General features: G+C 39.1%; 1 protein-coding gene across 10 annotated transcripts; it reads right to left on the bottom strand.

Annotated features, from left to right (window-relative positions):
• Window positions 1–31: 31 nt before the first annotated feature.
• On the bottom strand, window positions 32–15,348 carry SRR (serine racemase). 10 transcript variants are annotated; one of them, XM_055325408.1, is made up of 9 exons: window positions 15,239–15,348; window positions 10,710–10,824; window positions 4,903–5,074; window positions 3,490–3,616; window positions 3,192–3,295; window positions 1,487–1,606; window positions 1,270–1,344; window positions 592–801; window positions 32–247 (listed from the first exon to the last, which is right to left on the bottom strand). In XM_055325408.1, the coding sequence occupies exons 2-9, from the start codon at window positions 10,736–10,738 to the stop codon at window positions 32–34; spliced, it is 1,053 nt and encodes a 350-aa protein (XP_055181383.1). In that variant the 5' UTR covers window positions 10,739–10,824; window positions 15,239–15,348. The 10 variants fall into 10 exon arrangements, with proteins under 10 accessions (XP_055181383.1, XP_055181399.1, XP_055181418.1 ...); XM_055325424.1 differs by lacking the exon at window positions 10,710–10,824 and having other exon boundaries at window positions 15,239–15,304; XM_055325443.1 differs by lacking the exon at window positions 10,710–10,824 and having other exon boundaries at window positions 15,278–15,294.
• Between the last annotated feature and the right edge of the window lie 55 nt (window positions 15,349–15,403).

Below are 15,403 nucleotides of genomic sequence, written 5' to 3'. Positions count from 1 at the left end.
TAGAGACACTGAATCCAATCTCTTGCATAAACTAAACAGAAACAGATTCATAAGGAGTTGGCCTTTCAGCCTCCTTCACCCAAGTTAAGGAGGTTAAGTCTACATTTCCACCACTGAGCACAATACAAATGTTCTTTACTTCTGGGGAAACTGTTTGAAAATGCTGAGACAGCACAGCGGCTACTCCAACACCAGCTGTAGGTTCAATAAGCAGTTTCATCCTCTCCCACACCAGCTGGGTTGCATACTGTTGGTATGGAAGGGAGTAAGAATTAGTGAAATGGGAGAAGGGGAAAGAGCCTAGCTGATTGGCCTTTACAGTTAAAGGCCAAGTAAGGTTATATGCCCAGTCTGACTTTTCATTTTGGCCATATGTATATGCTTGCCAATGAAGGGCAGGGCTTTTTTTCCCCATCCTAACTCTGCATCTACTGTTGAGAGGGTTGTTTTAATAAATCTGGGGCACCCTCCCAGACATCATAAAGTCACCTAGCCAAGTCCCCAGGGAATAACTTGCTACTTATAACAGGAGAAGACTCTTTGGCCTAAGAAGTTGCTTCATTCTTTCATATTTTCCTATCAGAGCCTCACCTTAATTTCTTCCTCTGTGACTGTGAAGACATCATCAACAAGGTCCCTTATAATAGGCCACGTGTTTAAGCCAATGCTGGACTTGACACCATCTGCTATGGTTTCTGGAGGATAGGGATTGGGAGTCAGTTCCCCTTTCAGCTTGGACTGGTAGCAGTCATCTGCATTCAAGGGTTCAGCAGCATATACCTTCACACTAGGTCTGAGAGCCTGGGAAGAGGAATATTAGACACCTTACAACTAGCCACAGCATTTTGCCTGCATACCTATAGTAAAATAGGCAATACAGGTAATTCAATTCTGTACAAGAGCCTTTCCTTTGATCAATGTAATAAAAATTAGACCTTCAGCATTTTAAGTTGTATGCCTAATACTACCCATTAGATGTTGCTTAGGTCACATCTGGTTCTGGTAACTAGGGAAAAAGAGTAGCTTCTGACTTGGATAGTGAGTTGTTGAAGTATAATTCAGAGAAAGGACTGTAATTGCTTTTTGCCCTGTAAAGTTGCAACAGATTAACAACAGGGCACAGAAGAGCCTTCTATTTCAAGTGCCAAGGATTGATGGGAAGGAATAGCAATTTGGGGGGAGATGTTGAGCCAAATATCCTCAGTGTACTATATAAAATAAAATTCTCTATGCCTGAAGCAGCAAGTCCTCCAGAAGCTATTTTCTTACCTTAACTGTAATTGCTATTCCAGCAACCATTCCTCCTCCTCCTACAGGTACCACCAGTGCATCTACCAAGGGTACCTTTAGTGAAAAGAATATAAAATATAAGTCTATTAATAACCAATTTTATACATACATAAAATAATGTATATTTTTTGACTCTGTTGGCTGACTCTACAGCCAACAGTTTTACTGGTAGCTAAAAAAAATAAACAGCTCTTACCTGGTTTAGTACTTCCATAGCAATTGTCCCTTGCCCAGCTATCACTGCAGGCTCTTGGTTGGGATGTACCATGATGCCTTCTGTTTCTTCCATAATTCTTCTTGTAAGATTTTCTCTGGACTGAAAGAATAAGTTAAATTAATGTATTCAAAAATTTTTTGATGTATTTAATTTGTATTTTCTAGAGTTCCCAACAAGCTAGATTTCATTAATACTTCATTAGCCTTTTTTTATTTTTTTCAGACTTTCTTGGGTACTGGACTGGGTATGTAACAATGAAGAAAATAGTCCCTGTGCTCAGTGGAGTTATTTTTCTTTCTTTCTTTCTTTCTTTTTTTTTTAAGATTTTATTTATTTATTCATGAGAGAGATAGAGAGGGAGAGGCAGGCTCCATGCAGGGAGCCTGACGTGGGACTCGATCCCAGGACTCCAGGATCAGGCCCTGGGCTGAAGGCGGCATTAAACTGCTGAGCCACCCGGGCTGCCCTATTTTTCCTTTTTAAGATTTTATTATTTATTTGAGAGAGAGGATGTGAGTGAGCAGGAGGCAGAGGGAGAAGCAGACTCCTCACTGAGCAGGGAATCTGATAAGGGGACCTCATCCCAGGACTTGAGAGATCATGACTTGAGCCAAAGACAGATCTTAATCAGCTGAGACACCCAGGAGCCCTGGAATTAAGTTCTCATATGCAGGGGAGGGGTGGCATATAACTACATACATGGTATGTCTAAATGCTATGGAGAAAAAATCTGTTTTTTAGAAGGTGCTCATGATGAAGGTCCTTTGCTAATGTGACATTTTAATAGGTTTGAACAAGTGCTGTGGATCTCCAGAATATTCTAGAGGGAGAGTAACAGCAAGTGCAAAGACCACAAAGTAGGAGTGCTTGGCTTTTCCAAGAAAAGGCTAGGTTAATGGGGTTGGTGTGGGTTGTTTGATGGGACAGTAGTAGTGGAAGATGATGTCAAACTGGAATGACCGTTTCATCCAGGCCTTGGATGATTGCAAGAACTTTGGTTACCACTGTATATAAGATAGGAAACCATTGGAGGATTTTCAGCTGATGAGACAAGTTCTGACTTATTAAATGGATAGTTCTTATTTGTCAGAAAATAGACTAGTGGGGCAAAGGTAGAAAGAGACCAGTTAGGCTACTGTGTCTAAGTGAAAATTGATGCTCTGTTTGAATCGGCATTGATGGTAGAGGCTGTTAGTTATTTTGAGCAACTAGAAGAATAAAAGTTGCCATTTACTGAGAAGGAAAGGACTGGAAGAAGAGTAGCATTGGGAGGAAGATCAGGAGTTTGGTTTAGATGTGCTGAGTTTGAGATGCCTATTAAGACATTCCAAGTGGGCGTATCAGATAATCATTGGACATACCCAATCCAAGTCTTAAAGGGGATGGCCCAAGGGTTAAGGGCCAAGGTCAGGGCTGGAATTAGAGTATAGGTTATATACTGAGTCTGAGCCAAAACCAAGAGTTGGTCACCCAACTGACTGAGCCACGTGGGTGCCCCAGAGTATAGGTGATATTTTAAACTATGAGATTAATGATCTCATCTTAGTATAGGTAGATAAAAGGTTGGGCATGCTAACATGGAGAGATGAAGAGGAAACGGTATATAAGAAATAGCTAATAGGAAGAGAAGTTTTATTTGATGGTGAAAGTTGTTATGGTGACACTGAACGCTGCTCTCCCTTACCTCATCATTCTGTTCACTGTACACTATGGAGGCTCCATAGGCTTGTATTGCCATTTTTTTACAGTTGGGAGCCGTTTGGGGCACCACAATATAAGCAGGAATGCCTGGGTGGGAGAAACGTGTAGTTAGTACAGATCAGGAGAATTTAGGATAGAAACTGTTGTTCAATTTGCTTATTATGAGATAGGAACCTGGAAATGACCTTCCCACAGTTATTACCAATCTCACTGAAAGAATACCTTTCCACTCTTCCTTCTCTGCTGATCCTACCCAGTATCTTGAGAAATTAGTCAAGTACCTTCTAATTTGGCAGCGTAGGCAAGAGCCTGGCCATGATTTCCACTGCTGTGAGTAACCACAGCTTTGGGCTTATCTTCTGAGGTGGCAGGAGTCAAGCCTTTGATTGCATTAATGGCACCACGAATCTGGAAGAGGGATGGTGAGACCATGTATTTTATTTAAAAATTTCTTTTCAAAACACCAAGGAGCTTTTCTAGATTTTCTCTTCCTAGCACTGCACATTATTTCCTCACGAAATCCGGTTGATTGTACCTCTGAAATATCTCACGTGAGCCTTTGCCACTAACTTGGTGAAGCCTCATTTCTCAACTTGCATGTTCCCAAAACTCAACTGATCCTTCCCCAAGGATCATTCTCAAATATTTCCACTAGATTATGAAAGTGCCTTTTAAAAAGTTGGCTTTTTCATTGCCTGTTTTGTAAGTACAAATTCCTTTTTAAGTTGCAGTCTTTTTAAAAGATTTACTGCTTCTGTCACTTTTGTAGCTATCCTAAATTGCTTCGTTTCCCTCCTACGGGATAGCTCACACTCTTGTACTTCTCAGCATGCTGGTACCCCTACCTATAATTCTTTTACTTCACTCTTGGATCTCGCTAAAAATACTCACCTTGTAAAATTTGGATCAAACATCACCTAGTTCAACTTCCTTGATCTCCCTTGCAAAACTAGGCCTTTCATGCCATGGCATTTTATCTGTATCTCTCAAGTTACTTGTCATTAACCTGCTTGTTGACTAGCCTGTCTTCCCCTGCAAGTGTGGATAATAGTACAAAACCTGTGTATGGTGTGTGTGTGTGTGTGTGTGTGTGTGTGTGTGTGCCTAGTATAGCTAGTGAATATAAGTATTTGATGTAGGATGAATGAAAAGCCATGGCAGAAGAAAAGGGCAAAAGAGAATAGAGAGTGTTTATCATAAAAATGCTCATTAATGGATGGGGAAAAGGTAGTCCTAGAATACCACTTAACTGGTACTAATACCTGTCAGGCACAGTGCCAAATGCAACTTTCAGATTTTTACCTGAAGATCTTAAAACTCAATTAACAGAAATTACTGCAGTGAATGGACACAGAAATCTATGTATTTTTAAGTTATAAAAAACTATTCAATCTCTATACACAAAGTGGGCTCAAACTCACCCCAAAATCAAGAGTCACATGTTTTTCCAACTGAGCCAGTCAGGCACCCCCAGAAATCTTTCTATCATTACTCCAATATAAGAAATTTTGAGATTATGTAAAAGTGGCTTGTAAATACCACGATGCTAAGTAACCAGGGCTTGATCAAAGCTGTTTCTTCAGCTATAAAAATAATTCTACCTACTTCCCTGGGTGGTCAGGAGGACCAAATAAATGTATATATGTGAACTGGTTTGAAAAGATACATGATACAGTATCAAAAGGAATTGTTACCTTAAAAGATCCAGTTTTCTGAAAGAGTTCACATTTGAAGAAAAGATTGCGCCCTGTTACTTGATTCAAAATGAAGCTTGTTAGCACTGGTGTGAGGTGAATAAAATCTTGAATGTTGACATGAGCTTTTTCAACATCAGCAAAGGAGATGCAGTACTGAGCACACATGGTTCTGGAACCCAGGAATAAAAAAGGGATGAAAGCAAAGCCTGGGACAATATATTTAATGAAAAGATTTTGAAAATGGCAAACAGACCCATAGAATGTACAACACCAAGAGTGAACCATAATGTACCATAGACTCTGAGTTGTAATGATGAGTAATACAGGTTCAATTATAACAATCCCACTCTGATAGGGGATGTTGATAATGGGGGAAGCTCTGCTTTTGTGGGGGTATGGGATATGTGGGAAGTCTTAACTACCCATCGGTCTTGCTGTGAACCTTAAATTGCTCTAAAAAAAAAATCTCAAAGGGGGAAAAAGGGAAATGCACAACAGGAAAATACACCTGGGGTCCGTGTTATTAATGGAATGGTGTCTAATTCTGGGGCTCCAGAATCTGTATAGAAGGGAACTTGTCTTGAAGCTGAATTTCTTAGTAAATGTGTTTTTTTCCTGGTGAAGCTTTATAGGAAGTAATTGGTGATTATGGAAGGCTTAAAGCTTACCCCTAACCCATACCATCCATCTCTTGGCACTGTCACTGGTCTCTACTTTTTCATCATTGTTGTGAAGTTTGAATGGTTCAAAATCTGCTATATATTTATATTTAAATTATTTAACAAGGGGAAAAATTGCTTACAACCCTACCTTAATAATGTTCATTTTCGGGACCCCTGGGTGGCGCAGTGGTTTGGCGCCTGCCTTTGGCCCAGGGCGCGATCCTGGAGACCCGGGATCGAATCCCATGTCGGGCTCCCGGTGCATGGAGCCTGCTTCTCCCTCTGCCTGTGTCTCTGCCTCTCTCTCTCTCTCTATCATAAATAAATTAAAAAAAAATTAAAAAAAAATGTTCATTTTCTGTTTTTTTATATACATACATTATATGACAGTTAAAATCATAGATAACATTGTTTACTCCTATTTTAGTCTCAATTTCTTCAAAATTTTATAATTTTTAATAACTTGTTTCCACTTTTCACTATTTTTTAAAGATTTTATTTAATTATTCATGAAAGACACAAAGAGGCAGAGACATAGGCAAGAGGGAGAAGCAGGCTCTCTATGGGGAGCCTGATGCAGATCTCAATCCCTGGACCCCGAGATCATGCCCCAAGCCAAAAGCAGATACTCAAAACACTGAGCCATTGAGGCATCCTTATTTTTCACTATTTTGTTTTGTTTTTTATTTTTCACTATTTTTAATATAGCATTTAAACATGAAATTTCTCTTTATTCCTTATGAACAAGCAAAGCAGTGCATGTTTAATTAAAAAAAAATTATCTATTTTCTCCCCAAAGACAATTGCTACCTAAGTTTTAGGATTTATCTTCTCAGGTCCAGATACATCTACAGACAAAACTTTTTTGATAGGTTTGGTAATTTGCTTTTTCTCAGACAATATTATGAATATGAAATCTATGCTTATCAATAGATACAGGACACTTTAAATGGCTGCTTCTTTTTAAAGATACCATAGTTTTAAGGGTGTGGTTTTTAAAGATTTTATTTATTTATTCATGAAAGAGAGAGAGAGGCACAGACACAGGCAGAGGGAGAAGCAGGTTCTATGCAGGGAGCCTGACATGGGACTCGAACCCAGGTCTCCAGGATCACGCCCTGGGCTGAAGGCGGTGCTAAACCGCTGAGCCACCTGGGCTGCCATAGTTTTTTTAAAAAAGTTTTACATAACTTGATCACTTAGTTTCTTTTGTCTATAATTTTTTCTCTATAATAATATAATGAACAGATAAGCTGCAAGATTTTTGTGGGTAGATTCTGCCAAATGGCATTTTCCATCGAAAGGTATGCACACTTCTAAGACATTTGATACCCACTCCCAAACTAACTTCCATGCATACCATGCCCTGGGCTGGAGGCGGCACTAAACTGCTGAGCCAGGGCAGCCCCGGTGGTTTAGTGCCGCCAGCAGCCCAGGGTGTGATCCTGGAGACCCTGGATCGAGTCCCACGTCAGGATCTCTGCATGGAGCCTGCTTCTCCCTCTGCCTGTGTCTCTGCTACTCTCTGCATCCCTATGAATAAATAAAATCTTTAAAAAAAAAAAAAACTGCTGAGCCACCTGGGCTGCCCACCAAACTAACTTCCAGAGAAGTTGTATATTACACTGATTTACACTTCCAACAGCTGTTTCTAAGGAATGGCCTTTTTCCCTTCACCCTGTTGTATCACTTGATCTGTCAATTTAATGAAATGTGTGTAGTAGTTTGGATATGTTTTACTAGTGATTAAACTTTTTCCTGTATATTGGCCACATTCTTTTGTGAATCTTTAACATAACACTGACCAAGTCATCTATTTTTTTTCTGAAATGCGATGTTTATCAAAAATTAAATTTCTGGGCAGCCCCAGTGGCTCAGTGGTTTAGCGCTGACTTCAGCCCAGAGTGTGATCCTGGAGACCTAGGATCGAGTCCCACGTCAGGCTCCCTGCATGGAGCCTGCTTCTCCCTCTGTGTCTCTGCCTCTCTGCTCTCCTGAATAAATAAATAAAATCTTAAATAAAATAAAATAAAATCTTTAAAAAAATTAAGTTTCTATTAACACTTGGAACCTTTCTGGACTTTGTGTTTTGTTCCACTAATTAGACTGCCAATCCCTTCTCCAGTTCACTGTTTTAATATGTTGTCACGATTACTCTAAAACATACTGGCTTTTCTCACACATCAGTTCTTTCAAATGAATTTTCAGAATCCTTTATCAAGGTTGCCAGTTTAAGATATATGAACTGGGGGCATAATTGATATTTTAAAATACTGAGCCTTCCCATCTATGAACATGGGTGTCTTTCAACTTAGTAAAATCTTTTTGGTTTAGGTTTCTCAGTAAGAGATTTTCATTATGTAAGTCCTGTGTAGATCTGATTAAATTTATGCCTAAGTACAAAATATTTTTGTTGCTTTTGAGAGAAGGTATTTTTTAATGAGATTTTTTTTAAACTTTTTTTTAAAATTTTTATTTATTTATGATAGTCACAGAGAGAGAGAGAGGCAGAGACACAGGCAGAGGGAGAAGCAGGCTCCATGCACCGGAAGCCCGATGTGGGATTCGATCCCGGGTCTCCAGGATCGCGCCCTGGGCCAAAGGCAGGCGCCAAACCGCTGCGCCACCCAGGGATCCCTTTAATGAGATTTTTAAAAAGATTTTATTTATTTATTAATGAGACAGAGAGAGAGAGAGTGGGAGAGATACAGGCAGAGGGAGAAGCAGGCTCCATGCAGGGAGCCTGATGTGGGACTTGATCCTGGGATTCCAGGATCACACCCTGGGCCCAAGGCAGGCACCAAACCTCTAAGCCACCCAGGAATCCCCTAATTAGATTTTTAAATTGCTTACCGATGATACATATATAAAGTAATTTTTGTATATTTATCATGTAATAGGACACTTAACTAGATTACCTTGTTAGATCTAATCATTTTATAGTTCACCCTCCAATAACACCATCTGCAAATAAAGAGAATTTGTTTTTCCTTATAAGAATACCTCTGGTAATTTTTTCAGTGATTTCACAGCTACTTGGTTTATCAGGATTTGCCACTTCCTCCTGAATTAATTTTGATAATTTAGATCTAATTTTTTGGAGAAATCCTCTAATTTGAAATTTCAAATATATTAGTATAAAGTTGAATGTATTAATATTTCTAAGCATTCTTCCTATCTTTGGTACTATTTAAACATTGAACAAGTACCTCTATGTATCAGATATTGTTTGATCTGGGGATATGGTGTTAGAAAAATAGACTCGTCCCTGCTCTGAAAGCTTATAATCTAGTAGAGAGATGTATAATAAATAATCCAAAAATAAATACATAGTTACAAATACTGATAGGTGATATCAAGGAAATGTGTTATGATAGGATACTATAATGGGAGAGCATTTAGATCAAGGAAGGAGGTTAGGGAAGGTCCTCTAGAGAAGTCAAATTTAAGTTGTGGCCCATAAGGTGAATGGGCAGAGTAGATGGAAAAGTGTTTCATTTGGAAGGAATATGTGTGAAGGCTTTAAGGAGGAAAGGAACATAGCTTATTCCAGAAACTAAAAGGCCAATGTATCTGAAAATAGTGATCAAAGGGGAGTGTGATAAGAGAGTGAAATTGAAAAAAAAAAAAAAAAGAGTGAAATTGGCAGGGGCCAATGACTCATGAATTTTTTTCTGAAGAGCAATGGAATGTCATTGGACAATTTTGAGTAGGTAAATGACATGTTAGAATTTGTATTTTCAGAAAATTGCTCTGGCTTCATTGTGTTGAATGAAAAGGAAAGAGATAATGGAAATCACAGAGTCCATTTACAAAGTATTATCTACATGAAAATCCACAGGTGCTTAGATGGTGGAAATGAGGATAGAAAAAATAATCAAGGGATCCCTGGGTGGCTCAGCGGTCTGGCGCCTGCCTTTGGCCCAGGGCGCGATCCTGGAGTCCCAGGATGGAGTCCCGCATCGGGCTCCCAGCATGGAGCCTGCTTCTCCCTCCTCCTGTGTCTCTGCCTCTCTCTCTATCATAAATAAATAAATAAATCTTTAAAAAAAAAAAGAAAAAATAATCAAGATACATTTTGGAAAAACAAATCTGATTTAAAAATGAGCAAAGGACTTGAATGGGCATTTCTCTAAAGATATACAGATGGACACAAGCACATGAAAAGATGCTCAACATCACTAATCACTAGGGAAATTCAAATGAAAACCACAATGGGATAACACCCTACACCTATTAGGATGACTACTATTAAACAAACAAGGGTCTACCAGGATATGGAGACATTTGAGTTTTTGTGCACTGTTTGTGGAAATATAAAATGGTGCAGCTGGTATGAACATTATGTCAGTTCCTCAAAGAATTAAACAATTACCATATGATCCAGCAATTCCACTTCTGGTTAAATACTCAAAAGAATTCAAAGAATGTTTCAAAGACATAATTGTACATAGCTAAAAGGTGGGCAAAACCCAGGTATCAACAGATGAATGGGTAAATAAAATGTGTGTGTGTGTAAATATATACACACACACACACACAACGGGATATCATTCAAGCTTAAAAAGGAAGGAAATTGACAGGCTACATGGATGAATCTTGGGGATACCACGCTAAGTGAAATAAGCCAGTCACAAAGAAACATACTGTATGATTATACTTGTGTGAGGTACCTAGAGTAGTCAGAATCATAGAAACTAAAATGGTGGTTATCAAAAGTTGAGGTGGGAGTGGAGGGAGGGGAGGAATGGGAAGTTGTATAGTTTCAGTTTTCCAAGATAAAAAGAGTTCTGGAGATTGGCTGTACAACAATGTCAATGCACCTAACACCACTGAACTGTACACTTAAAAATGGTTACAATGGTATATTTCATGTTACATGGACTTTACCACAATTAAGAGAAAAGTCATACACAAACACACGCACAAGAGATACATTTTGGAAATTATAATTAGGCCTCTCGGTTGCAAGTCATAGGATCCCAATACAAACTGGCTTAGGCACAAGATGGAAGTAATGAGATTTACTGGTTCGTGGAATTCAAGAAGAGCTGAACCATGGGAAGGGCAGGAATATGGAATTCAGGAACAACTGGAAACAGGGACTTGAGATTTATCCAGGACTTTCTCATTGTTTCTCACCTCTGCTGTTTTCTGCATGTTGGCTTCATTCTTTTTCATTGGAGACCAGCTGGTTCCACGTGGCAGGACATTTGACTGTGACAGCTTCTGTGTTTTATATTTGATGGCTTCCACACTGGAAAGGGATTTTTTTTCCCCCTTAGTTTCAGTTCAAAAATTCTGGATAAGGATCCTGATTGGCACATCTTGGCCCAGGACCAGTGGCCAAGGGTGTAAAGTCATTTGACAATACTATGCAATAGTCAGAAGTATTTACAGAAATGTGAAAAAGAAACAATGATTTCTATAACACAATATCAATCATGTACATTTAAAAACATACATAAAATGATATATTATTTAAAGACACATGTATATCCAAAGACATATATGTATGTCTTTGTCTTTAAACACATTAGAGTGGCTACCTAAGAAGTGAGGGAAGGAACATGAATAACTAGAATGAAGGAGAAAAAGAAAATGAGAAAGGACTTGTTGATGACAGAAAATGAGAAGACTTGTTGATGAACCAAATAGTATGACTGCCTCAAATCTCTGCACCTGAGGGGAAAAAAGCAAATGAAAGAAGTGAGAAGAAAAAAAGGAAAGAAAATGTACTTCTGAGTGAGAAGTGCGGCAGTTTTCAAGAGAAAAAATGAGAATGTTGAGGTAATGAATACCATAGCTATCCAATACAGATAGAAGAGACCTATCCTGATATTGGATTAAATGTGGGAGTGACAGAGGTGGAGGTGTTAAGGATAACTTCGGGGTTTTGACTTAGATGATGGCATAATTTATTGAGATATAAGACTAGTGAAGAAACAAGTATTTTAAGAGAAAATCAGAGATTTGATGAGCTAAGTTTGAATTATGAGACATCCAAGAGGATGTCTTTTTTTTTTCCCTTGCCAGAAATGTGTCTATTTTTAAGGTCTATTTTATTTTTTAAAAAAAGATTTTATTTTTATTTATTCATGATAGACACAGAGAGAGAGAGGCAGAGACACAAGCAGGCTCCATGCAGGGAGCCTGATGCGGGACTCAATCCCAGGAGTCCGGGATCATACCCTGGGCCGAAGGCAGGCATCAAACCGCTGAGCCACCCAGGTGTCCCTGTCTATTTTATTTCTGAAGAATGTGCTCTTTATTTACCAAGTGCTATTATTTTATTAATTTCTGATCTTTATTACTGTTTTCTCTCTTGTTTAGTAATTATTTTGATTTTTTAAAAAAGATTTTATTTATTCATTTTAGAGAGAGCATGCGATCAGGGAAGGGGCAAAGGGAGAGGTAAAAGGAATCTGAAGCAAACTCTGCACTGATCCTGGAGTCTGATGAGGGGCTCAATTTGACTACTGAGACATCATGACCCCAGCTGAAACCAAGAGTTGGATGCTTAATTGACTGAGCCACCCAGGTGTTCCATTATCATTTTCATCCTTTTTTTTTTCTTTAATTTTCATCCTTTTAAAACTTTGAAGTTTTTAAAAACTTTCATTAAATGAAAAATTTTAATTCTGGTATAGTTTTTTTTTTTTTTAAAGATTTATTTATTTATTCACTTAGAGAGAGCGAGAGAGAGCCAGAGACACAGGCAGAGGGAGAAGCAGGCTCCATGCAGGAAGCCCGATGTGGGACTCGATCCCGGGTCTCCAGGATCACACCCCAGGCTGCAGGCGGCGCCAAACCGCTGCGCCACCGGGGCTGCCCTAATTCTGGTATAGTTAACATACAGTGCTATATTAGTTTCAGTTATACAATATAGGGATTCAACAATCCTACACATTACTCAATACTTATCAGGTAAGTGTACTCTTTAATCCCCTTTACCTATTTCACCCATTCTCCCACCAGTCTCCCCTCTGGTAACCATCAGTTCTCATGTCTTTTTCTCGGTCTCTTTTCCCTTCATTTCTTAAATTCCACATATGAATGAAATCGGGTTGTCTTCTCTGACAGACTGATTTACTTCTTTTAGCTTTATACTCTCTAGCTCCATCCGTGTTGTTGCAAATGGCAAAATTTCATTCTTTTTTTATGGTTGAATAATATTCTATTATATACACGTACCACATCTTCTCTATTTATTCATCTGTTGATGGACACTGGGGCTGCTTCCATAATTTGGCTATTGTGAATACTGGTGCAATAAACATAAAGGTGCTTGTATCCCTTTTGAATTAGTGTTTTTGTATTTTGGGGGTAAATACCCAGAAGTGCAATTACTAGATCACATTCTTCAATAATAAAAGCACTCAGGCAGCCCGGTGGCTCAGTGGTTTAGCGCTGCCTTTAGCCCAGAGCCTATCCTGGAGACCTAGGATCAAGTCCCACGTCAGGCTCCCTGCATGGAGCCTGCTTCTCCCTCTGCCTGTGTCTCTGCCTCTCTCTCTCTGTGTCTTTCATGAATAAATAAATAAAATTAAAAAAAAAAAGCTTACATTAAAGAAAATAAAAGCACTCAGGCTATTAATTTTTTCAGAGTACTGCTTTAATGATTTTAATTAATTTTAAATTTTTAAATTTTAATTTTTTATTAATTTTAATTTTTAAAGCATCCACAATCCAAGCTTTACTTTTTTTGATCTGAGTTATTTAAAATTAAAAAAAATTTCCAAGTAGTTAGATTTTGCTGAATCTGTGGTTATTTAATTCTAGTTTTACTACTCTGTGCTCAGCAAACATGACCAGTACAATTTTTGTTTTTAGAAATTGAATTCCTTCCTTCCCCATTAACCTATTTTTTGATTACTCATAAGTGACCAAATTTCTACTGTAGGAATTTAAAACATGATAGAAATATAAAGATTTTTCACTCTCTAACCTTTAAAATCTACTCTCTTCTACAAAGATAATCACTTTAAAAACTTTGGTGTTTTCTTGCACTCCTTTGGATTTTTACACAAACTTACATATGAAATAAATAGTTATATGCTGCTCAGATGAAACCATACTCTATATTTTGTTCTGCAACTGGCTTTTTTTAATTACACATCTTGACTGTATCATGTCAAACACATTTTAATAATCTCAGAAGCTTTCATTGTAATACAAGTCTAAATATGATTGTTCATTTTTAAATTTTTTTTAAAAAAAATATTTTATTTATTCATGAGAGACACTGAGTGAGGCAGAGACACAGGCAGAGGGAGAAGCAGGCTCCATGCAGGAAGCCCGACATGAGACTCAATCCCGGGTCTCCAGGATCACACCCTGGGCTGAAGGCGGCGCTAAACCGCTGAGTCAGCGGGGCTGCCCTATTCATTTATTTTTACCTTGGTATCTCATGAACCTTTACGTCTGAGGGCTAAATTTGTCTTAAATTTAAATTTCCCCATTAACTTAGTAAATTTTCTTCTATTATTTCTTTGATTCTCACTCCTTCTCAGTCACTTGTTATCACCTTCTGGAACTCATATCTTATAATTAGTTTTCTGGATCCATTCTCCATGTGTTCTATTCTTGTCTCTCATAGTTTTATATTTTCCTCTCTGAGTTCTGGTAAATTCTCTTGAGTTGAGTTAAACTTTTGGCATATCTCATATACAGTACAGGGGCTGTTGCATCAATTTGGCAACAATGGTTTTCTTAAGAATTTTGTTCAGGTTATTTTTCCATCTTTTGAAAAAATTTGACGCAAGGTCCTCTATAACTTCAATGTTAAAATGAATTAGTTATTAATATTTCTTCCTATTTTGGTTTGTTTTAAAGATTGCCATTTGCTCTGACGAACTCAAATTAACCAACCACCCTTTAGAAACACTGAATCTTTTCGCATATCTATTGACTTTCTCCACAAGCGCTTAGCGCTCTAAGGTGGCGAAATGTGTGCCACCTAATAGGGACTAAATGAGTTCCGTCAGAGATTGTTCAAATCTTTTAGGCCTAGTCTAAGGAAAATTACTGGTAACTATTCTTTTGATGGTGTGTAGAGGTCCAGTAGACTGTGTCGGTTAGCTTGGGGGAGGGAGTTTCACCACCCTTCGGAACAGAGGCTCAGGAACAAGAAGTTAAAATACCAGTCAAGTCATTTTCCCCAGAATCCACAATGATACAGAACTTCCCAAATCGACTTACAGTACCTCTTGATTTACTTACACACAATCTTCCCTCAGCAAGAGCCAACTATACTGTATTTTTTAAAAAGAAAGGTCGGGGGTGGGGGAAGGAAAAAAAAGTCAGGAGTCTTGGGGATGTAGTCCGCCATTACTCTGATACTTCTCTACCGTGTCACCGTGGGCAATTTCCTATGGTAGTCTAGGACTGTTTCCTCAACCTAAAAAAAGGAGGGGGGTGGGGAGGAGGCAGATAATAACTGCTCTTAAAAGACCTTTAAGGTCCTCAAGTAAAAGACTGGGGCACTAGTCCGGGTCTGTCGCGGCAGACCCCGGCCTAAGATGACCGGAGGCGGCCAGATTGTGGGGTGTCTCCGTCAGCCCGAGCCCACACCAGCACCAGTGTCCTCGATGGCCACCACAGCAGCAACAGCAGCCATCGCCGCGAACGCCCGCGTGGCCCGGCCTTGGCGTGGCCTGGCCTCTCCTCACCTCACAGGCGCCGCGCTCCCAATTCCAGCCTCAGCTCACCTTCCCGACCACACCTCTGCGCACGCGCAGAGCCCGCCTCCCCACCCCTCTGGAGCCGCTGAACTTGAGTTCTGAGCTTTTCCTCCCTGTGCGGCCACCGTCGTTGGGGGAGGAAGGCGGGAGGGG

Source organism: Nyctereutes procyonoides, unplaced genomic scaffold (assembly GCF_905146905.1).
Source record: "Nyctereutes procyonoides isolate TBG_1078 unplaced genomic scaffold, NYPRO_anot_genome, whole genome shotgun sequence".
NCBI classification, from domain to species: Eukaryota; Metazoa; Chordata; class Mammalia; order Carnivora; family Canidae; genus Nyctereutes; species Nyctereutes procyonoides.
This window is presented reverse-complemented; position numbering and strand designations above follow the sequence as displayed.

Coding starts and splice junctions, on each gene's coding strand:
- SRR (XM_055325399.1), bottom strand. CDS start 5,190: ATGGTTCACTCTTGGTGTTGTACATTCTATGGGTCTGTTTGCCATTTT. Junction 3,296..3,489: donor CTACGCTGCCAAATTAGAAG/GTACTTGACTAA, acceptor TCTCCCACCCAG/GCATTCCTGCTTATATTGTG. Junction 1,345..1,486: donor CTATGGAAGTACTAAACCAG/GTAAGAGCTGTT, acceptor TTTTCACTAAAG/GTACCCTTGGTAGATGCACT.